The sequence below is a fragment of the Cyanistes caeruleus genome, chromosome 1 (genome assembly GCF_971803275.1).
Source record: "Cyanistes caeruleus chromosome 1, bCyaCae1.hap1.1, whole genome shotgun sequence".
In the NCBI taxonomy this organism is placed as follows: domain Eukaryota; kingdom Metazoa; phylum Chordata; class Aves; order Passeriformes; family Paridae; genus Cyanistes; species Cyanistes caeruleus.
Genome location: NC_141701.1, coordinates 35356576 through 35381726, shown reverse-complemented (window position 1 = coordinate 35381726; position 25151 = coordinate 35356576). Strand labels below are relative to the sequence as shown.

General features: G+C 38.1%; 1 protein-coding gene across 5 annotated transcripts in view; it reads right to left on the bottom strand.

The window, feature by feature from the left end:
- Window positions 1–7837: 7837 nt before the first annotated feature.
- Window positions 7838–25151, bottom strand: part of ARMC1 (armadillo repeat containing 1) — a 35284-nt gene continuing 17970 nt past the window's right edge. For all 5 annotated transcript variants that reach the window (XM_086886853.1, XM_086886875.1, XM_086886870.1 and 2 more), the window contains 4 exons: window positions 14220–14409; window positions 10822–10938; window positions 10664–10738; window positions 7838–10108 (listed from right to left, as the gene is read on the bottom strand). In XM_086886853.1, coding sequence (XP_086742979.1) covers window positions 9917–10108; window positions 10664–10738; window positions 10822–10938; window positions 14220–14409 — 574 coding nt within the window. In that variant the 3' untranslated portion in view covers window positions 7838–9916. The remainder of the gene's footprint in view (window positions 10109–10663; window positions 10739–10821; window positions 10939–14219; window positions 14410–25151) is intronic.

Below are 25151 nucleotides of genomic sequence, written 5' to 3'. Positions count from 1 at the left end.
TACAAAGTGGAGTTTCTTCCTAAAGTCTCTTCCCATGCAGCAGGAGACCAGCGTGGCCATGCAGCCCTTTTAGGACTTTAGGACGCATAAGGCTCAGTTAACTTTAGGTGTTGCTGCAAGCATGTTTATGTGGGGAGTCAGCCAGTCCTTCCTTCCCCCTGCCCCTTCACACAGGAGGTTTAGCATGGTCAATGAGACAGAGATGGAGCATCAACCAAGCCAAAGCTGAAGGTCCAGAGGCTGGAAGGGGATGAGGTGGGGAGAGTTTTCCCTTTGCATCAGAAGTGCCCTTAGAAAGTGCCTCTTTAGAACCTTCATAACATTTTCACAGTCATCAAACACTAAGTAGCAGCTTTGGGAATAAGGCCAGGCCATCAAGTACAGAGAATACCTGAACTGGTGGTAGGAGAAGTCCAGGAGTCCTTCCTGCCTGCACTAGTGGGCTGCACAAGCAGCCACCCAGGCCTCTGGCAGGAGACCAATACTTTCAAACAGAGAATAAAGGAATTTCCTGATATCCCACATTTTCATTTATACAAGAATCATCCAGGAGAACAGGTGATACAGCTTCTCTCCATAATCTTCACATCCCAGAGACAATTTTTGTGATTTCATAATATATGTGGGGCAAGATTTACTAACAGCCTCCTCCTATCTTGGCCCAGTGCTGCCCAGTCAAGTCTCTCTGACTTGATTCAAATACTTCACTTTACCAAATCCTAAAGGAGAAGAAACTCTGCCCTGTTATCCTGCCTTGCCTGGTTGAAAAGTGAGATGCAGAGTTATGGCAAGCAAAGCAGGCAAAAGAAGACAAAGCAAAATATAAACAATCCAGAAGACTCTGAATGCTTCAAAACCACCAAGCCAGGGAAACAGGAACAGGTTGCATGAAATGAAGCCGAGGCCTGTGAGGAATTAACAAAGGAAGGAGAGTGGAAAACAGTTTTAACTTTTTGGTTGGTTTTGGTTTTTTTAATGCAAAGCCCTAATTTGTAAGGCAAGAAATTCTACAAAGTCTCAATTTTCATTAAAAAACAAGCATCCCTAATCCTCACAGCTGCAGAAATTATGGGGAAAAAAAAAAAAAACCCAAAAACAGAGAACTGCACTCTAGCATACCCAAACAGCAGGATAAAACAAGCAAGAAGCAAAATTATTGGGTTTGAATCCTCAGGGAATTTAAGCTGAGTTTCTTGTGGGAACTACTCTTCCATATTTAGTGTTATAAGGACTGAATGGATGAAAGACTACAATGATGATGACAACAAGAGTATTGTAATAAGAGCAAAAGCAAGGAACAATGTGTGCAGTAAAGGGAGCAGGTTTGTACAAAAGAAAAATACTTACTTGCTTAAGGATTTCACAATCTGCGCTGATAGATGCTGCACCAAGGCTGGAATTCCCAACATCCTTGGATTTATTATTTTCTATGGAGGGACTTGTTAATTTTAAGTGTCTGAAGAGCAAGAAGCTCAGGTCACAGAACCCAAACCAATTTTCGTGTTTCATGCTGATCAAGCCAGCATTTTGCAGGGTGGCCCAGCAAAAAGCACTGCACAGTTCTGGTGGGTATCCAGTTTGTTGAACAGCTCTCCCCTTGGCAGGGGAAAAATTTGGTTCTTAGTTTTGCCTTTTGATGTATCACACAGCAACTTTCTTTGTGCAAACAGACACCCCCATCCACTTTATATTACTTCATAATTTTTGAGTTTAGAGAGTGGAGGCCCTTGCTTATGCTGGAATTCAGTTGCCTTGTAGGACAGTCCTAGTAGAACTGCATTCTGATATAGAAAATAGGAAAATCTCCCTTATGGAGGCCAGTACTGGTCATTTCTTAAAAGCAGGCGCAAGGAGTAATCACCAGTAACTTTCATCAGATTTGTAACTTTTTCCTACTAGATTTAAGGGCCAGCCTCAGAAAGGTATGAAAGAAACACGTTCTTGCCAAGACATTATTATTAGAAAAAACTATTCATGGAACAGCCATTGCTTTAGGGTATTACTGTGGCACTGCAAACTGCCACTGATAATTAATAAGTGGCTTATAAGAGCTTTGTCTTAGGCAAGTGAGATCATATCTCCCATGGATGAAATAAGAACATTTTTACACTATTTATTCCTATCAAAGAAAGTTTCCCACTAATAGCAATGGAAGATGTTGATCAGACTTCTTTAAAATCAGCTTAAGGACAACATTGCAATCACAACAGCATTATGTGGGGGCATTTTTGTCAGCATTGACAATTTTTATCCTGTACAAATGGTGGTGTTTAACAAAGACATATGTTTACACAGATGGAGGAGGGAGGTTGTAGTAATGGTGTGATTGAAAGTAAATTGGATTGGTTGAGTAGCTGATGCCAGCTGCCGTTTCAGTCTAGGAGTAGGTGGGTACTCGAGATGGGCTGTAGTCACTGGGACCACAAATTGGAAGGTTTGCTAGGTACCTCTTATCATCCATTTAGATGATCCTAAACCCATCACCAAGCAGCTGAGAGCTGGCTCAGGGTTCAGAATGCAGTGAGGCATTTTGGGTTTGGGTGTTCCTATCCTGAAGGAAGGAAGGAATGGCATTTAAGTACACATGTCTTTAGAAGCAGGCACACAGCACATTGATGAAGGCTAAACTTAAGTATCCTTACAGCTCTCCCATTAAAGACCACCCTCTCTCTTTTCCCTGATGGTGGCTGACTGTCCAGCAAGACAGACACAGAGATGACTGTACTGTTGTTTAGCCAAAATAGCATGACATTGACCTTGCAGAAGAAACACTGGTCCTAGAGTGCTAATGTTTTGGCTGGTCAAAAAGGGCTATCTAAAGATAGAAGCTCATTTTCAGAATTTGGGTCTTTATGAGCTACCACTGCTAGAATATTGAAGTACCTCAGAGCTAATGGGAATGATAACTGTTGCCATTTTGTGCCAGTCTCACACAAGCAAAGGGTCTGTCCCTTCCCACATCTGTTTACAGACCCTGCTGCTGCCTAGTGGTTTTGGGATGAGGGACCAGGAAGAGCTGGGCTACATTCAAGCTTTTACTTCATTTTGTGGCATTAGATTTTTTTCCTTTTTTCCTTCTCTTCTTCATACTCAATTAATTTAAATTATGCAGGAAACTCTAACACACTCAGGGTCTTCACAAATAGTCAGATGTAGCTCTCACTGTAGATAGCCAGATATCCATTCATTCTACAGGCTGGTCTGCATCATGCTTCCCTGTGTACATTATGAACAGTGTCTCAAAAAGGCATTTTTTTAAATTTAGACACAATTTTTGAAATTTCTAAAGTTATTTCTATTTTTGGTGCTTTACCCTAATAACTACCATTTCATTTTCATAATTTCATAATAAAATCATAGACCCTTGATTCATTGAATTGCAACTATTTAGCTTTACCTGCATCAGGTTCATCATATTGGGGGTGGTGTGTGTGGAAGGCTGAAGAAAAAGGAAAACAGCACAATATGACATTCTTAACTTCTTTAGCCAGTCACACAAATATGAACTACACACATAATATTAGAGAGGGCATGACTTCTGAGACATCCCAGGTGAAGAACCAGGTGAAGAAACATTGCCAGCTTTCATGTACAGGTTCCTAACTATGAAGAGGGTAACACACACCTATTTGATAATGATCAGTGTGAAATTATGTTTCAAGAAGCTGTTTTCACAGCGAAGGCTTATGTACAAAAAAACTATTTACTTTTTTCTTAGGACAAAATTTTGCAGAATGGTGGAGAGTTTTCATTGTTGAAGCTGTAACAGTGAAAAAGGTTCCAAAAACCAGACATTACTTATTTTATATTTGCTTAGCTTGTTGAAAGGTTCAGATATAACCCCATTTAAACAGAAGGAGTATCCTTTGATCACATGTAATTTACTGTTACAAACAGCAATGCATTTTATACACCAGAACATCTACACATATGGAGAAACAAAAGCAGCTACATTAACTATAACAGTAAGATTGCTTCAGCAGCCTAAATGACAGAGTTAATGCTCACCTATGTTAAATGGCTGCTATTTCCCTATTATAGTGGGTGATATATCTTCATTGTTTCAGTAATATAGCCAACAATTGAGAGCTAAGTAGTAGCCACTCTTCACCTTCAGTAAGCTTTACAGGTATTTTATATGCAAAGAAATAGACTCCTTAAAATATGCCATTTACTACATCCCACTGAATTACAGTGTATAAACAATAATGGTTATTTGCTAAAACATTACAGCACATATTTGTTGTAGCAAAGGAGGTAAAGCCATGAAACCCAAGGACAACGTATAAGCTGCTAGTTTTATACCGAGATTATGAATCTGAATGGCATTGTGAATACTGAATGTGGGACTTCCATATGAATAATACAGGGATTTACAATAAAAAAATCCATTATGGCAGTTTAAGTTTTTATTCAGAAAACAAAATTAATCTTGCAGTAATGCAAATTAAATCCTCACCTTTAGATAGTCTCATGTAAAGCTAAATTAGCGCTGTTCCTCTGGCCAGGAGGAGCAGCCTTTTGCAGATGAGAAGTCTCTTTGCCTGTGAATTGTCTTCCAGCTTCCTTCCACTCCCTTCCAGCCTCCCCAAAATCAGGACTGCCTGTGCTGGATCATCTATTTACCCTTTAAAGTTAAATACAAAACAATACACCATGGATACTTGCCCATTGAAGGAAGCATGGCCAAAAGGCCACACCATAAAAGGGACACTGGTGTGCTATCACTTTCCACCTGTGTTATACACAGGGGCAGGAAGGGAGTCTAACCAAAACAAGTAATTAAAAAGAAACACTACATTTATATAAGATACATAATATTGTGTATTTGGGGAGTCTAGAAACAGACAACACCTCCCTAGAGAAATGTTAAAGATTAAAACCCACTAATAACATTAACTGCTGGAAAGAGCACAAATACCATGGTCAGGGTGGTTTAACTCTGGTGAAAGCTGCAGATGCCTTGGGCACCTTATGCAGGCAGCACTGCTGAAATACATCATGTTGTGCAAAGCTTTTGAAATATAACATATGCAAAGATAGCTGATTAAAAAAAAAAAAGCCAAAAGGATATTTTTTACCAAAAATTTCTTTGCTACCTAGAACTTCAACAAATCAGTAAGGACTATTTTGAGATGAAAATTGGCTTTTGACCTTGCCTTTCAACATCCTGATGCAGAAAATGTGTAACTCAATAAGGAAAGTTGCTTGTGACAGGTTTGACTTTCCTACTCCAGCCCAGAGAAGTTGACAGTACAAAGGTCCCTCTTAAAATGGAAAGCATTTCAGTTTATTTATGAAGTGAAGCATGAACTAAGAATCAAAGACAGCTCACAAAATTTTGCACTTCCCAGGATTCCTGAGCAATTTGGGTAAACAGATTCTGTTGTGCAGTCTGTAAAATGAGGCCGATAGAAAAACCCTTTTTTAAAGACCTTGTTTTATGTATGTTCCCATGTCTGTGGGATCTTAGGTGTGAACAATGTGCCAGCTGCTCCCTGCTAGCTCACCATGGGCTCACGAGGGATCTCACCCTCCCCTTTCACCAGCAAACATCCAGAGGGGCAGTTCCCACAGAGAAGCTGACACAGCAATCCCCTGCACCGGTGGGTTACCATGTCATGACCCAGAAGGACCTCAAAGAGAAGAGGTTTGAAACAGCGAAGTATTACCTCAAACAACACCCCTTTACTTTCTGTATTTCAAGTTGGTGGTCTGATAGGAAATGAAAACACTTCTGTCATATGGTGGGTTTTCAGATTTCTAATAACTGCTACTTAGAGGACCTTTGTTATGCCAGTCAGACATACTGCCATGCACTGCTGACAACGAAGTGCTTTCGACATAAGAAGTTTGGTTTCGCTTGTGATTTTATTCAACTCTTCAGATCAGAGCAGCACAAGCAGCGCTGGCTGATCAACCTGAATTGTAGCCACTGGGCAAGTATTAAACACTGCAGAAATTATTTAGCTACCAAGTTCTGTATCTTGGTAGCCATGAAGAGAGAGAGCTGCTGGAAATTTGATCCAGATAGCAGTCTTCAGATCCCAACATAATAAACAACTTCTACCATGACAACTGGCACAAAAATCTGTTAACAGTGTGCATCTCCTCTGAGATGTGTTTGTATCTTGAGACTTTAACTGCTTTAAAGGATCCTAATTTATTCCACAGAGGAAGCTCTAATTCTTGCAGCCACTTGCATAGTGCAACACGCACATAAATGAACAGTAGCTTGAAGAAACTTTAAAATAATGTAATTCTGATGTGGCATGTGTGTCAGCTTAGAGGTAGACCTTGCTCTCCATCTATATACATGCAAAGTACTGCAAATTTAAATCAGCTGTTTTCAACCCTATTTAAAACCTGCAATGCATGCTAAACAAAGACTATTGCCTGCCCTCTGTAAACTACAAATAGGACAATTTTTTTTTTTCTAATAGCTTTATACTAAGCTTTAGAGCAGGAATCTCAACAGGCAGTCACCCCTGGGGCTAATTAGATGCTGTACCTCACTGAAAAAGTCTCCAGTGACCCCTCCACTCACTCCCTTTTGCCAAATCATGTGCTTTCAACTTTTCCTGAAGAATTACAATCAGCAACAGAGATGGGTTGAGACATGATTCTCATCTCTATGTGTTTTCAACCCTTAATTTTAACAGACAGGGGTTGTTAAGGTTTCAGGAACTCAATAACTAGGTACAGAAAAAGAAACAGGAAAGGCTATGATCCAGCCTTCTGCCAAAGGAATACAGGAATGAGTGGTGCTGCTAATTTTTATTAGGTGTGTTTTTAAACTCTGCTAGTTGACAGCTAGAACGTTGTCAGAGGCAAAAAGGCGCACCCACATTTTATTTTACGTTGCAGGCAGTTACAGGAGTACTTCACACCTGCCAGTTTGCATCTGCCTAGGTAGTCAATGTTTTCTTCCAAATTAGCCCCACACAGTACCCCCCCCTTGCCAGCTTACACAGCCTGTGGCAAAACTCAGCCACATCAGCTATTTTTGTACAGAATAAGCCATAGGAGTGGGAAAGCCAGAGTATAATGTATTTCACTGTACTGCTTACAGTGCTTTGACAGCTGCTCAGAGGCACAGCTAGGAGCCTAAATTTTGCCTCTACCTATCCCATCAGCATTTACTCTTATAATGAGGAAACATGGTAGTGATTATTCCATTATGCTGTACACAGTGATAACCCTAGGACAAGTCAGGAGCTTCCACCATGATGCAAAGCAGTGCCTGCCTTGGCAACTGAGTACTTTGCAACTTTTCAATGCAATACCAGTGCCATGGCCCAGTTCAGCATCTTTTTAGAAGCCTCTAATTTTGTACTAATTCTTTTTTGTCACATCCTTAGGTCAGTGCAAAAGGGTTTTCTTATTCTTCATCTGACCTCTGAAAAAGTATAAGCATTACATTAATGAGTCCGTACTATGATTCCCCCCCAACAGCTTTATCAAAGAAATTTCTCCAGAATTGATTTTTCTTAATTTCCCTAATGAAATATGACCTGCATAGCATCAGTTATTAAAAAATAAAAGCTAATGTCCAAAAAACCCCTGTAAGAATGAATTTGAGATAATATCCTCAGGAATCATCTGCTTACCCACTTTTGCAAAAAACTTTTGTTTTAAATGTAAGCATGTTCTACAGATATACAAATGCCCGGCTGTGACATACAGCAAAGGACTCAGTATGACTGGACATCTGCATTCCTTTCTGTCAAATTAAAGATGAATACACTTATAAAACCACAAGTAGCTTAAAAAAAATGTCAGAACATTTAAGAAGGCATCAGATTTTCTTTAGACATTTAAAAAGGCACCAGTCATGTTTTGTTTAGTTATATTATCCTTTATTATTTTACAATGTATTTCAAAAACTTTTACAGATGCCTTAAACTGTTCTACAAGAGCTGCAATACTGTCATAAAAGCACACCTACAGACCGAATGCACAAATGAACTGTAATACCTACTGGTATTGAACCATTAATATCCAAAGGGTGTAGTCTTTTAGCAAATAGATGTGCAGTAATGCAAATGCAAACAGATGTTAATGCAGAAAAACAAAACTCTGCATTCATGGCTATAGAACAGAGGACTTCTCAAACACATTTGGTACTGTAACATCCTAGACAGCAATATGAATAGCATTACATATTTAAAGCAATACATGCCCTGAAAAGCCTGTATTTTCAATCTGTGCGTGTAAACCTGAATCAAAAATAAACTAGATATATTAAAAAAACATAAGACATCTAGTCTGCCAACAAGATTTTGTTTTATTTCTTTTTCTTAGAATAACAACTGGGTGGGTGAACTCTGACCTGCATTATTATTATTATTATTATTTTACATTATCATATCCTCAGCATTTCTGTAGTACTGACAGCCTGTGGGTTTTTTTATTTATTCCTTGTGCATAGGCACAGGAGAATAACTTTGATGCATTAAATTTCTTTTCTGAGTCTCCAAGTGGTATATATGATTCATATTATAGCAAATACATTACCACAAAAAAGCACTGTATAAGGACGTTTATAACATGTTTCAAAGTTCTCAGCTGTATTTCTCTGATGCAACAAAGCAGGGGCACTGCAGCTTTCAAGCACTGTGTATTGAATCCGTTCACGCACAGTGTTTACTAACAGCTCAGATATATTATTCTCTACCTACAGAAGTTTTGTTTTTATTATCACTTCTGCTCACAGGAATTACTAAGACATCTTGAAACTTATACTGTCTGTAAGTTACAGGGCAAAGCCAATTGTTTACATATGTTTTTCAAGCCAAGCTGATGTATTTTCATGGGAGTCTCATGAAATGTCTTTAGGAGGAAACAGTAATTGCATATCAGGATTGTTAGGGGAAAACAAACAAGAGAGTCAAAATTTACAAGTGTGGCACTGTGGCAAAAGAGGCATTCTGTCCTGCTTCATACTTCAAGTTTAAGGTTTTAGTTACCATTAAATATTTCCTAACAGTAAACACCATTTCTTAATCAAATATAGTCTACATTCCTCTATTCTCTGCAGGCAGAGCTGCAATGGGTAATCACTACATTAGACCACAGCTTTTTCTGCTAGTCTTCCCAGCTAGCCTAAACAGCAGTCAGTGGTATTTATTAGTTATATATATGTATATATATATATATATATATATATCAGTCAGTCACACCCATCATTACAAATATGTTCTAGTTTATTTACTGTACAATGTATGCATACATATTTGTGTTTTTCAGTCCCTTTTTTCTTATCTTAAGCACTCCAATGGTTAAGGGCAGGCTGGGAAAAGAATCAATACACATAAAAGGGTTACGCATTTCAAGTCTGTAGTGATTCTAGTTTAACAGCAAAAGGGGATCCTCGTGCTCATGCTGTGAACACAGCTGGCAAAAACAAAGGCAAAAAAAAGAGGCAGACTGTATTTTTCTCTGGAGTCAAAATCTAGAAAATTGAACAAAACAATGTTAGTCCAAAGGGATGTAGAAATGAAAAGGGCATTTCATTGAATGTACAACTGGAGCTATTAAGAATTTTCTTTCACAGAGGCCCTGAGACGAGTTGAATGGATTCTCTCTACCATGTGTTTCACGTGAAGTCAAACTTAAAGCTCTATAGGTATAGCATAAACATTTGGTATATAACAGTGGACCCATTTTTAAAAAGTGAAGCAATAAAATCTACATGAAAAACTAATGCAGGAACAATTTGATTGGAGGCCTCTGTCCTTTGACCCCTGCCCTATCAGGCTAAACGTCCAATAAAATGTAAAATGCAGCATACATTTGCTTAATCTAAAATTTTTGTGATGATTTATTGCAAATTGCACTTGGCAGTTCACCACACCAATGGAAAACTGGCCCCCTTGTTGGTTCATTCACACAGTCTTTCAACACCAAATACAAGTCACCAGTAGAAAGATCTTGATAGAAAGTTTGCTGCTGTGCTGAGCCAGCTTGCTGCACCTTCAGGGTGTGACCCAACACGAGACACTGCTTTGTCCTGCTCCTTAGTAGGGCTCTCATCTTCTGGCAAATACTCAGGTAGATCTGTGTTCTGCTCTACTTCCACTGGAGTATCCTGGAACGGAACTAGCATCTGGTAGAACACAACAGATTAAAATTATGTCAAATGTTGTAACTTAAAAGAATGAATCCAAGTTATAATAAATACATTTTCAGGGTGACAGGCATGCATTTTGTGAGACTCCTCCCCATTGCCCTGTAGAGCAAGAACATAAATAGAATGTACTATGCTTAGAAGATACACAAGAAAAGCTTTGGCTTAACAGGGAAGAGAAAGCATCAAGTAAATACAGACTACCTTTTAGTGGTTGTGAAACAAATGCACATAAGCAACTCCAACCAAGAAAAGTTAGCACATTCATTGTGACCCTTTTCATGTCATTCTAGAGATAATCAATTACAGTACTTTTGTCCTTCTTCTGAACAATAATTTCTGTATAACAGATAGATAACTGTCAGGATATAGATTCATACTTTGACATAGGACATGCTTGATTCCCCTTATATTGGATGCGTAGCACTCACACTTAAAAAATTCTGCTACTCTCAGATATTATGGGCAGAGGTGTTGATATTTAAGATACAGCTGAGCTGTAACAACTGGTATTTATAAAGATAGGGCTCCTACCTCCTCACCACTTTCACTTTTCACAACTTGCTGTGCCTTCATAACTTTGGTTGATGCTATTGCCGTTGCCAGCGCCTACAAATGCACAGGAAAAAAGCAAGAGCTCAGTGCAACCGAATGCAATAATGTGGGGATCTGGAGGGTTACAAAGCACTTACCTCTGCTTTTAAATCTGAGCGAATTCGGACCACGCACCTTTGAACAGCCATTTGAAAGGTAAAACTAATAACACCTTTAATTTTCAACAAGGCTTCTTCACAAAGATTCCTTCGAGACTGAAAAAACAAACAAAAATCCCACAACTAAAAACATACCATGTGAAAATGCTCACAATGAATTGTTAAGGTGCTACTGTATGTCTCAAAGCACACGGTTACAAAAGTGTGGTTGAGTAACAGAAAAACTAAGACTTACATTTTAGTGCACAAATATTAAGACTCTCTTGTCACAAAAGAAAAATTTGCTTACACTTTAGAAGTCAAAGAAGGATGGAATCAACTGTAAATAATTAGAGAAAAGTGCTGAAAAGCAAAGAATGTTTTTCTCTGTGTGATCAGCTAAACAGTCCCCTCTGGTTAAGTTCTGACTGACTGAAGTGCTCATTGATGAGTAGTTAGTGTTTAAGTTGCTATTTATCAGACACCTTGGCTCCATACTGACTGAATGCATCAAAGCAGCTGTTGTATCTTTCAGCCGCTTCATCTGTGGCAGCTCACAGACATCACAGCACAGCAGACACTTAATTCTTATTTTAAAGGGAAAGTACTTGGTTGATAACCCAGAGTGCTATGTATAAAGTAAGTGACATCACCTACTGTGCTGTAACATTACATTGACCCCTACTAGTTGCATCTGCTACACTACCTTAGAATGTTCTATTTTTTTTTTCCTTTTAATATTTGCACAAGATGGTTGCAACAAAAAGAATTAAAGTCTACTTGGAGAGACTGCTAGCACAGAAGGGGATGAAAAAAAGATGGATTGTATCAGACAAACTGACAGCCTTTACACAGGTTTAAAATAATTATATACTTAACTTTTTTTTCCTTCAAGGCTTTAAATAATTATTTATGTCAAAGTATATTTGCATTAGTTACCAAATAATCACTAGTCAGTATTCACTGTATGCACAACAAGCAAATTAAATTCTTTTAATCCCTGGAAGAATGAAGTGAAGCAGATTGGGTTGGGTTTTTTTTAGCAGTTTAGCATATATATTTATTAAAACAATTCATTTGTGTAAGTTTATTTATCAAAATAGCAAACATTTTTGTGTTTTCCAAAACATAACTTTGTCAGATAGGCTACCTTTACTATACAAAGGAAATATTTGATGCAAAGATGATAGGCTGCCTTACACAAGTAAAAGTTTAAACCTACTTCTGGACACAGGAAGCAACATTTTCATAGCTTCTTAGCCTAAAAAATTAAATTCATACATTGGTGTGTAGCAATTGTGATAGAATTCAGCTTTTTACTCTTAAGATCCCAGGTAAACCACAGGCACCTCAGTTTAATTCAAAATGAGGCTTTCAGTGATCAGGTAACTGGTGAATCATTTCTTAAAAGACAAAACTTAAGGTCCACACAAACTCCTTAAAAAACTGGCAGCTTGGCAGCCACCAGCTTTGCTGCTCAGACATACTTTGCAAAAGATATTTGACTAGTAGGTAGCCACAAACCCCAGAAATACACAACTAAACATTTTTCTGCATGGTACTGCTGAAGCATGGGCACAGGCAAAATTTAGGTTATTTTCTTACACACCAAGCCTTGATTACCATGTCCCTCACAAATACTACTAAAACGTACAGACTAGAAAACTGACTGAGGGGCATGCCACAAACTCCTGAGTTACTGCCTTTTTTACCTTTATCACCAAATTTGATTATTAGATCTTAAAATTAAAACACCTGACACCAAATTAAACAACAAACGACCTTTCCCCTTTCTTCCTAAAACAATCAATATCTACTATTTGAGGTTTCGAAATCCACAAGTATTTGTAGGATCTGCAACCATTCCTAACAGGAGCTTCCATTTGCAAATGTGCTCAGATGACTGAGAACACCATGTCTAAAGTTCTGTGTTTACTCACTACGCCTTTTCTAACTCATACATGCAACCTAATATTGTCTGCTACTTAAGTGAGGAATAAACTATTGAATGAAACCAAATTGCTTTTGTTGCTCACAAGTTTTATGATCCTCCCAGTCTCAACTTACGTAACATTTAAAACAGCATTACAGAGATGTTTAACTTCTGATGAGCACCTCTTAACATTTCTTTAATCTGATGAAATACAGAGCTACATACACCAGCTATCTCAGCCTCTGCACAGCCAGATTTTCTTTCAACAAGCTAGGAAAACATGCTGGTGTGATCTACCTGCAGTTTTGCTCTCTAGAGATGAATATCTAAATACTCTATGCTTTTTCACAATACCTTTACCTCACCATTGCAGAGAGAAAACTCGACAAATATTGCTATGTTCCATTTGTTGAAGAAAACAAAGACATGCTTGTAAGATAGAATTGGACTACAGGCAAAATATCTAAACTCACAAAGTAGAAGTGGATGAAATTTCTTGCTTGAAGATACCTGTGAACAAACAAATCAACTACAAGCTTAAAAACAACAACCTATGGGACTGAATTTAAAAAATTTCACAGAGTAGAAAAGCCAATGGTGTTGACAAAGCACTGCCTTTCTAGATAAAGCAAGTGCTGGAAGGCCAAAACTGTAAAAAATATTTGTGTAAAGTGAGCTAGAGCAGCATGTTATTTCTAAAGGAATTAACTATGGTCTTATGAAAACAGAACAGTGGGTATGCTGCTGGTAAACTGGGCCTGTGGACATGCTTACTTGGCAGAACGTAAAGCAACAAAGCAAAGGATCAGGTTTGATCATTTAAAATGGGTACAAAACTGAAAGATACAGAGTCCGGAGGGCACTTTTGGATAACGTGCTTAAACAGCCTACATGCTGTTTGGCAGCCGTAAAAAGGCAAACATGGCCCTGGGGTGTTATCTACAGGGGTATGGTAGATAAATCTGTAGAAGTTATTCTGACATTGCATAAAGACTCAGTGAGACCTCATTAATTCAAATGCCATTCTGGTCACCACAGTAGAAAAGATCTCACAGACAATGAAAAGATGCAGCAAAACCAACTCAAAATACAGCATTTCTAAATTAAGAATAATAAAAAAAACCCTGGTGTCTGAAATCTCTCATAACCAAAAGGAAACTTTTTTTAGGTAAACACACTTATACAACCACAAGAGATCCTTAAGTGGAAAATGCTGAAGGCATTTTGTTTATTCTATTCTTCCTTGAAAAAACATCAAGAAAACTGCCTTAAAACATCTTCTTTAGGTGCTCTGAGTAAGCTCAATTTATACAAGATTTTATACATATCTTATGCTTCAAAATACCATTCACAGAAATTGCTGACAATTGACGATGTCACACAAGGAGCCTGACTTGGTTTCTGGGGTTAAAATAAATCTCAGTACAGTACACCTCATCTACACAAACTCTGAAGGTTTCCTTACCGAATCATCAAGGCCATCTATATGCAAAACCACTGTCTTGGCACGCTTATTTGTGCTGCCGAGGAAAAACTGTGCTTTCCGCCGACGATAATTCATCTCATTCACATTGTCCATGTCTGACATGTTGGAAGACTGAAGGATATCATAGACTTCAGAAGCCAGAAGTTTAGTCTCTCCTGGTGTAGTGGTCCTTAAAGAAAAAAAGGGACAAAAATTTCCAAATATTTGTTTACTCATTAGTACTTCACAAAGCTATTCATTACATCCTTGCAACTGGAATATTCCATGCAGTACAGTCAAGACATGGCAAAAATGTTAAGTGGGGAGAGCATAAATTGGGTGAAATTGTTTTCTTTTCCCAATTTCAATTTTTTATGTTGATTTGTTGATTCCATGCTCATTATGAGAAGGTCTGTTCTCAAACAACATGAACACAATTTACATCAGTTTGACAACTACAAGCCAAACATGGCAGTAACATAGTCAGTGCTTCAGGGTTACTCTGTGTTCAGCGTTATTTATTTTACAACAAAACTTCTTCAATTGCCTTGTGACATGTTTTGTTTCCCACTTTCCTTGCTAAATAATAAAAGTAATTTCTCTGTAGAACTGGCATTTTCCCTAATGTTTTCTTCTCCAAAGTTATTTAGCATCAGCAGCAGAGCAGAAATATAATTTTCCTGAAGAATCCAAAGGTTATTCCTGATTAGACTACAATTTATGATATGAATTATATGATGGCATTTTTTTAGATAGAAAAAAAGTAGATAATAGATTCAACATATATTGAATTCTTATGATTAATTAAAACTAATTTTAATAAGGTACTAATATAAATCTGTTGTCCAAATTCAGCCCTGTTTTAATTATGCCAGTGATTTAAAGCTTTGTGTAGAAACAAAATTATTACTGCATCAACTTGTAATGAATCTTAAAATGATGAATGACAGCTTTGCTGCTTTGTTTAGCAAACACTAAGTAAGTAACAAGTACCTTTAGATTTATTTTTTTTTTCCATTTGACTTCCTTAATTACCAGACACTAAACACATTTTCCATCCTACCATATGGACAAGAAAGAACACTAAAGCAAGCATGTTAGGAGTTCTTGGCTTGTGGGGGTCTCAGCTAGCCTTTTTTTTTTTTACTTCTCTGCACCTTGTTTTGAACAGCACCCATTTGGGAAGGAAAATGTCAGTTCTTGTGATAATTCAGTAGATTAACAACATTCCAAGAGAAAAAGAAAAAAGTAGTAATAAGCAAATAATCAAGACCTAAAAAGGGATAGCATTCCAACATATGTTCAGTTTTAAATACATGTTTATGTTCTGCTTTCCTATACTGAAAAATCACTTACGTCAATTCAAAGAAGCAAGTGCTGAGGACTCACAAAGATTTCAACTTTATCCTTCCATAATTTATTAGATAAAGTAATAGAACTGGTGATAAAGCCATTCAACTGGATGTCTTGAGGTAGTAATAAATCAGCTTCTGCTAAAGTGATAGCTTATCAAGAGATTAAGGAATTGCCCCACTTACTAGTTTTGCCAATTTCTTTCAACAACAATCCTGCCCATACTGAGTGATTTATAACAGAGGAGTTTTATTTTTTCTAAGTTTAAATACAGCTCACTAAGCAAACTATTGAAAATGTCACTATTCTACTCACAGCACCCACTATGCAGTTGGTTAGGGGCTTTGCGCCAAAATAATTTGGCTATTGCACCACAAAGTTAAAAAAAAAGACAAACGAGAAATAGAGTATCCTTAATATTTGCCATAATATATATATATATATATATATATATATACACACATATATATACACACCCACACAAAAGAAAGACAATTTAAAGCTGTCACTATGTCAGCAAATATAAAATATTCAAGTGCCTAAAAGCAAAAAATCACAGTGGTTTTCATATATGTTATATTCTCCCAACATTATAGTTTGCAAGGTTCTTTAAAACTAATGACCTGCTATTAACTGCACAACTGAAACAACCTGCTGACTTTAAAACACAAAAGGAAATTGGTTCTTATTTCACAGAGTTACTCCAAGATCTTCCAAAAACAAGTCTATACTGATAAATTTTATTTGTACACGCACACACACACTCTCAAACAAGATACTCAGATAATTTCCAATATTCTTCCAAATGGAGGATTACCACTATCTACCACTAAGTTACCCCTATCACCTTTAAAAAAAAAAAAAAAACAAACAAAAAACTAACTCAAATGGCAGACTTTAATCTTATTTAAAGAGAATCAGTAATAAGCAACTCACTGTGTAATAAAAAGCATCAAGAAACTCAGACACTACACTACAGGGGCAAGGACAATGACTGCTCCTTAGAAATATCAGATTGCAAAACAATCCCAAGTGAAGGTATCCACCTGTTTTACTTTGCAGAAACAAAATACTACATTTTCAGCAACTCAGTTAAACAAAGATGCCCAAAATTCCTGACAAAACCTTCTAAAATTTTAAATATACTGGTAAAATGACTGAATGCAAGTTTTGAGCAACCTGTTACTCTTTCATCAAAGTAATTTCTGTAACAGTTGTAAAAAGAATAGAAATCTTTATATCTGAATATCAGATTAGATAAAAGGAAATGTTTTATGATGAGTGTGGTGAAACACTGGCACAGATTGCCCACATAAACAGTAGATCCCCTAACCATGGAACCATTCAATGTCAAATTGGATGATTCAGTTGCAGATATCCCTGCTCATTGCAGGAGGTCTGGATTCGACAACCTTTAAAGGTCCCTTCCAACCCAAACTATTCTATGATTCTGTGATCTTTAAGGAAAGCAAATACCTATCTGGAAGCAAGTATAAACCCTCTTGATTGCAAAACCAAGGTGATGTTCAATGGTGAGTTTGTTTGCTTACATACTATATTACTAATGAAAACAAATACAATGAAACTGCACATAAAATTAAACCACAGAAGAGTGGAAGTTTTTTATTAAAAAAAACTGCTGTAACTTGTGGGCTGTGGTTTTGTTGCCTAAAATAAGAAAACTTTAGGAGAAGAGTTCTGAGAGCACTGACACCAGCCCTCCCAGCACCTGTGTGTCAGCAGTTTCAGATAATACTGCCCATAGCTCTCTGACCAAGTCTCCTGCCACCATCAGAGCAGCACAAGGGAACCCTTGCCCTTTCTCCCTCTCCCACTCCAGTATAGCACTTTAGTCACCACTGAAGGTGCAGGTGCATACCATAATGTCACTGTGCAGCTAGATGAGAACAATCATTGGAGCAATCTCAATAAGGGACACAGTACAGCCCCCACCGCTGGAGGTTTTCAAGATACAGTTGGGACAGGGCATGAGATGGTCTCATCTAGGTTCCTTTTCCCAGGAAAGGTTGGACAAGATCATCTTTTGTGGTCCCTTCCAAGTTGGGCTCTTCTGTGATTCTATGACTAGTGTTTTTCTACCGTGCTAGGAAAATGGTATCATCTACTTAGAGCGAAGTAACAGTTGGCAAGAGTTGGTTACCATCCCTTTCAGACACGGTAACATCTTACATTACTTCAGCAAGATTCAGAAGATGCCTGTCAGAAACCCAACCCTTTAGTTTTCACTGTCTTCCTGAATTCCTGTCATCCTAGATTGCTGCCTGTCCTTCCATCATGTTCACCCAAGACTGGCTGTATAAGAAATATAAACACAGAATCCAAGTGACACATGCTGTATCTGTCAGAAGAGGATACAAGAAATAGTTCTCATTTTCTACACTATTAAAAATAACTTTTCAAACATGGTCCAAGAGCTGCAGAGTTTTTATTAGTATAGCAAGACTTTTTTTTAAGTTTTAGCTAACCTTAAAGGACATGAAAACTAATGGCTACAACTCCAAAGGTGTGTGTGATGTGGGCAGAGTACAGATGCTTGGAAAGAACATGTAAGCAGTGTACAGCATCACAGTTATACAACCTGCACCAAAGTACACACACAGCATCACAAATGGTAACAGAAGGGCATGACAACCTTCCTAGCATGACAACCTTCCTAGCATGACAACCACAGCTTCATCTGATGCAAAGGTAACAGAGACATACTTTCTTCCTCTAGAAGAAGCACAAAGACTGAGAAAGACTAATATAGTTATTTTCCCCTTTTAGAGAAGGGCAAGACATAAATAAGTTTATAAATATATACATGGGGGTGTGTGTAAAAGATAATCTTATCATTTTTTAAGCAATAATATTTTATGCATCCTTTTAAAATAAAAGTGTATACATACTTGTAAATTACATACAAACTACTTCATCAGAGGAAACATGCAACTGTAACCCTGCTCAAGGTAGAGCACACCCTGTGCACTGTAGGTGTCCCTTTCCTTAGTGGCACCCATTGTGCTCTAAAGACACATTAGCCAAACATTTAACAAACACACGACAACTGCATTTCATTACGGTGTTTCTACTGAGTTTATAACCTTGACACAGGAAGTTTCCAAACAAAAGAGGGGATTTTTCTTTACCCAAGACTCAATTACATCCCAGACTCTAGCAAAAAGAGATTTATGTCATTTAATTCCAAAAGTTTAATTTCTGTAATAATTCTGCTTTTGGATGTACTTGCTCAGTTTCTCCAGTACCCCAAGAAGATGAAAAAGTTAGTTGTCCATTCATGAATTGTCAAGGCTCTGATAATCTCTGAACCCCTGGGAAGGTGATGGAACAAATCTGAAGGTGCCTAGGAAGCGTGAGCCCAAATTCACAGAGAAAGTCACGCCTGAGCACCCCAGGGGCCTCCTATAATGAAATGACTGGCTTCACTGGGATGGGAGAACAAACGGGTACCGTCTGTTGGCACTGGCCCTTACACAATCCCCACAGAGAAGCTGATGAAAGATGGCCTGGCTGACCAGATTGTGATGCGGACTGAAAACTGGCTAGATGGCCAGGCTCAGAAGGTGGTGATGGAGGCCATGAAACCTACCTGGAGGTCAGTATCTATCAGTGTACATCAGGGATCAACACCAGGTCCCATTCTGTTCCGTATCTTCACCAATGATCTGGGGCACAACGGACCCTTAACAAGTCTGCAGATGACACAGACCAGAAAGGAGCTACAGATACATCAGACAGCTGTGACAGAGAGATCTCAACAGGCTGCAGAAATGGGCCGACAGGCACCTCATCAAGTTCAATAAGGGCAAGTGCAAAGAGCTGCATCTAGGGAAGAACAGCCCCAGGCACCACTCAGATGAGGCACAATCCCAGAATGAGCAGCTGGAAAGCAGCTTTGCAAAGAACCTGTTGGACATGAGGATCAGCATCAGCCAGCAATATGCCCTTGTTGCAGAGGTTACTGGTAATCCTGGGATTCATTGGCAGGACTGCTGCCAGTAGGTGGAGGGAGATGATTCTGCCCCTTGTATCAGCAGTGGCGAGCCCTCACCTGGAGTGCTGTGTACAGGTCTGGGCTCCCAGTACACAAGATGCATGAACATGCTGCAGAGTCCAGAAAAGGGTCAGGAAGATGACTACAGGGCTGATGAGAGAAGGGATGGAGATTTGGAACAGCAGATTTCTAGAGAAGGCTCGGGGGGAGCTTATCAATGTACATAAATACCTGAAAGGGATGCAAAGGGGACAAAGCCAGGCTCTTTTCAGTGGTGCCCAGTGGCAGGACCAGAGGCAATGGGAACAAACTGAAAAATCAGAAAATACTTCCCCACAAAAGTGACTAAAATACTTCCCCACAAAAGTGACTGAGCACTGGCAGAAGCTGTCCAGACAGGTTGTAGACTCCATCCTTGGACATACTCCTCGGACAGCTGCCTGGACATGGTTCTGGGCAATGTGGTTTAGGTGCCTATGCCTGAGCAGACAGGAGCTGGACCCATGACCCGCAGAGGTCCTTTCCAACCTCAATCACCCTATAAGTCTGTGAACATGTATTGAGAAGTCATTAAGTAAATTCAAACAGCAATATACATGGAGCACATCCATTTTTACCTACTTGTGGATCTCTAATCTTTCAGGGTAAGAGTATTTTAGGAGATAGGCTTTTATGTAAGTAAAGCAAAAATTTATTTCATTTTCCTGCCAACTATTTTCCTTACACAGTCTTCCGAAGAGTTCTGCATGACAGCTTACATAATTCTAATGCATCTGATAATTAGAAAGACTGATTTCAGAAACTTCCTGCTCTCATATTTAGACTTACAGCTAACTGCTCAGTCTTAAATTGTTTTATCTTAAGGCATCATGAACTAAAGGCAAGACTAGATGCAAAAAGGAAGGCATCATTCTCTAAGGCATTAAAACTTGTCAGTTGGGATTGCTGATATTTTCACCTTCATAGAATCATCCTTGAATGGTTAAGGTTAGAAGAGGACCTTGAAGATCACCTAGTTCCAACCCTCCTGCTGTGGGCAGCAACACCTTCAACTAGACCAGGCTGCTCACTCAGAGCTGCATCTAACCTGGCCTTGAGCACCTTCACGGATGGTACATCCACAACTTCCCCAGGCAACTGTTCCACCTTAGCCTATAGCAAGGTCTTCTTATTACACAAAGTCATCATGGAAAAACTATTGAGATTAGTACACATTATAATAACAATTTAGAAACTTTTAATACAAAACTTGAAAATCCAATAGTTCACTGGTTCAAACGTGACATTGATTTTAGGAGAACACTGCTCCCAGGTTTCTCACTCAAAATACATAATTTCTTTGTAATTCTACTTAGCGTATAACTGTATTCGGTAAACGGAACATAAAGAGTGTAAAGCCAAAGATGAGATCACACAGACAAACTAAAGAAATATTTTAACTTCAAGTAACTTCACAACACAGATCAAAAAGTCAGTGCATATAAGCTCACTCAGTTTACACTGTTACTCTCTTATCTGAATCTGATGTAGTTCAAGAGTATTCAATTTGGGGACCAATCTCAGCCTTGTACTGATGGGCCTTTTTTCCCCATGCTCATGAACAAGAGAACCAAAGAGACAAAGAGCATTCTCAGCTGCTAGGTTTAGAATCACCTTGTATCTCAAGGCTGACCTGTGGGGCTGTCCTGTGCAGAGCCAAGAGCTCAACTTGATGGTCTCCTTGTGGATCCCCTCCAACTCAGGATGTTTTATGATTCTCAGGATACATGGAGAAGAGCTACAACTCATTCCCCTCCTCATGGAGAAGAGCTACAGCTAATTTGTCTAAAATGAAAAACCTCTGTGATAAGAGGGCAACCAGAGGTAGACTCTATGACAGAACTCACACCCCAGGACTCTGCTAAGATCAAAGCAAGGGAAATGATACAGGAGAATGGTAAATTTGCAATACACCACTTACATAGTATTTCACACAGAGAGTGTCTGCACTATATATATTTTCAGCTGGCATGGCCCCATAAGTAAGGGAGCACCACATATAGCCTTATAAATCATGGACAAAGGTTGTGGTACAGCCAAACGGAAAAGGTGGATATGCACTGTATGGTTCATCACTGTGCTCTTGGCTCACTAATACTTGGGAAACCAACAGAAAGAAAAGAGCAGCTCTGTAAACACAAAAAGAAAAGTAGCTATCAGTGGTGAAGGAAAGAAACTGTAAACACAAAACCAAGGAAACAGTTATTGATGTTTTAAAGTTAGCTCAGGTAAAATTTCCTGTATGATATCTCAAGGATTTTACATAGTAATGGAAAGTAGTACCTTAAAGTACAGATCTGCAAAAAGAATCCACTACACAATTCAAGTCTAACAAATACGAAAAGTTTGAAGAAGAAAAATATCTTCATTATCCAAGTTAAGGCCCCAATATTTGGCAAGACTTCAGCAAATGCCATCATAAATAATCTACTCATAAATTAAAAGTAGAAACAGTCACAGAAGAATCCTAAATCACTGGACATAACAAAAGATTGAATGCGTAATTTTTCCTTCGAAACACTAGTTAGAGAGACCACATTACAGAGCAACACAAGCACCTTTCCAAAAAGTTAAGAGAAAACCTATCATCACAAAGAAGCAAATATTTTCATTTGATCCCAATCCTCTTCATACGCACACATACTGGCCCTAATATTTTCCCTAGGAGCCTAAGTAGTGATACTTTCAACCACTGTTTTATTTATGCAATAAACTTCATTCATTGCAATGTATATAGTAGCCCATATAACACAAAAAGCACAAATAAGTATTTCATGGATTGACATGAACTCTATCATTCTATCACTGTTGGGCAAGTGCACGCATATAAGAGAGTTTAAAGTATATACATGGTTGAGATTTATCATTTAGACACGGGTAACAAATGGCTAATCAACATATACTGAGGTCGCTATACATTAAGACCACCGATGTATTTGTTTTCAGGTGAACTATTTCTTTCAGAATACATTCTTCCTATACTTAAAGAGAGAAATTGTTTCCAGCAACTAAAAGGAGCAGTAGGTGCAAAGAGTTGCTACATTCTGTAAGAGGGAAGGAAGGAAATCACTAATCCTTGATTTTAGGAGTGAGACACGGTGATTTACATGGTTTTGATGAAAACTTTGAGCATGAATGACAAGCCTAAAGAAAGAGCATGGTATTAGAGAAAAAGCAATCTATTTCAAGACAGTTATCTGATCTAGCTGCTTTTCTGCCTGTTCTGCTCCAGTGCCAGGGCAAGATCCTTTCTTATCTACAAGAATGCTGCTCTTTCTTGTAAGCTTTTAGTGCACCCTGTGACGCAGTGGGCTCTCTCATAAGCACACGACTGCTCTCCTGACTCGTTCCAGGCAGCAGGCACATTATTTAAAAACAGCTTGAAGCATTACTTCAGCACACACCTTCTCAGAGTCCCACTATGGTGCTACTACCATACTACACCCTCAATTCCTCCAGGCCCAAAACACAGCAAAGACCAGATAATATTAGAGAGCAGCTAACAAAATGATTACCACCTGCTTTCTGAAAAGAAAAAGTCAAAATCCTGAAGAATACAGACATGCATTGAATACATGCATGAAGAATACAGACAAGATATTGTAGATATGTTGCTTGATAACAATATAGTAAGCATTGTAATGGGTTAACAACAGGAAAAATAATTTGTAGGGGTAGAACAGGAAAAACAAGAGAACCTGTAGGTCTGGCAAGACTTAAATGACAGAATAAACAGCAGCACTATGGATCTTCAAACCCCAAAACCAAGCAGGTGGACTGCTCAATAAACCTGTGCACAGCCTGAGTACAGTAGTGTTATGTGCCAACACTCCACTGGTATCAATCACGTGCTCCTAGGCGGTTCCACCAAGCAATGACCTTGCTTCCACAAGGCAAGGTCACACAGATTTTCCTAGAATGCTCCCTAGAACTCCAAGATGCCTGTCACTTGGCAAGCCTTCCAGATGCTACTCATGCTGCTAACTGTGAGAATTTGACCAGGAAACACTAAACTAAAAAGCTTATAATAAACAAGGAAATCTGATGTCTTAAGGTTGACTTTGTACTTAACAAGACATATCCCACTGAAACTAGAAGTGAGGACTGGATTTCCCAATCTCACTTCCAGCTCAGTTTACACTATATACCTACTGACCTTGAAGATGTACAGAAACCCATATGTAAATGTTGGGATGAAGACTTTCACAAACAAACAAGCCTAAATATTACATGAGTTGTAAATAAGAATAAAATCACAGTACAATCCCATTAACTGCTGTAAAATCAGCAACTGTGATATAATTTAAACATTTATCAAATTGATTAATTACCCATACTTAGAACATTTTCCTGATTCATTCTATTGTCCTCTGATCACAAGAAGAAAATGAACTTTCAAGAACAGGATAACAGATTTGAACATATGCCATATGCTTAACCCAGCTATTCATCCAATTTTGTTTAACTCTTGCTATTTATACATTAAATGGAAAATCAACTTTTGATCTCCCACAGCTTGGTATCTACCATATGGACACACTCTACATAAAAAAAAACAACCCACAAGGGCTGTTAACTCAACTAAACTCAAAAGGCTCCATAGCAGCATTTGCTAGACAAGAGTCCATGTAACAGACAAACTCCATGCTGAATTTCACAGTAGCTAATTCCAACATCTTCCAACAGTCTGCTAATGAACAGTAATAATTTCATGGATGGCAAAAATCATGTTTATTATATGGTTTCAACAAGTTGCAACAGGGCTAAAAAAAAACAAAACCAAAAATATCTTAAGGGCAACAATTGTCTCTGGTCCTTTACAATGAAAGATATAAAATGTTGGCATTAAAAATCCAGTTCTTCCTGGGAATGATGCTGTGCTGAAATCACAGAAGCACAGAAGCATTTTAGAAATATCTTGAAGGAAGCCAAATACCACTTTCTTGTGTTATCAGCCTGCTAACAGCACTAAGTATACAATATAATAACAGTTGATTGTAATAATTATCTGGAAAATTAATTTATATCTTAAAATCCACATCATTTATTTTAGTTTTTAAAAGTAAGGTTCATCTGATTATTTCCCTGAAATTTACTGGAGAAAGTTTAAAAAAAAAAGAAAAAAAGGGTTTGAAAGCTCTAAGATACAGGCTTCCCTAAACAAAACTTGTATGAATAATAGGAATAGAACCACAGCAGCAACCAGTCCCAAAGGAAAAAAAAAAAAAAGCAAGTTTAATCTATGAAGGCATAAAGTACAAGCTTCATATTTGATTAATTTGTTAATATAAATTAATATCAATTCAGTAGAGACTCAAAGTAGGTAACTATTAAAACTCTTAAACTACTTATTTATTAGCAAGGAACTGACTTCTTTATTTTTAAGCAAGCCAGAATTAGCAGCTTCATTTCTAGTCAAAGGGACTGCAGTCCCCATGCAAAATAGGTTGAAGCATACAACAAGGTTTTAAAAAAAGTGTTGTGGGGAACTTGTTGATGTACTGTATAAATACAGCATGTGCTAA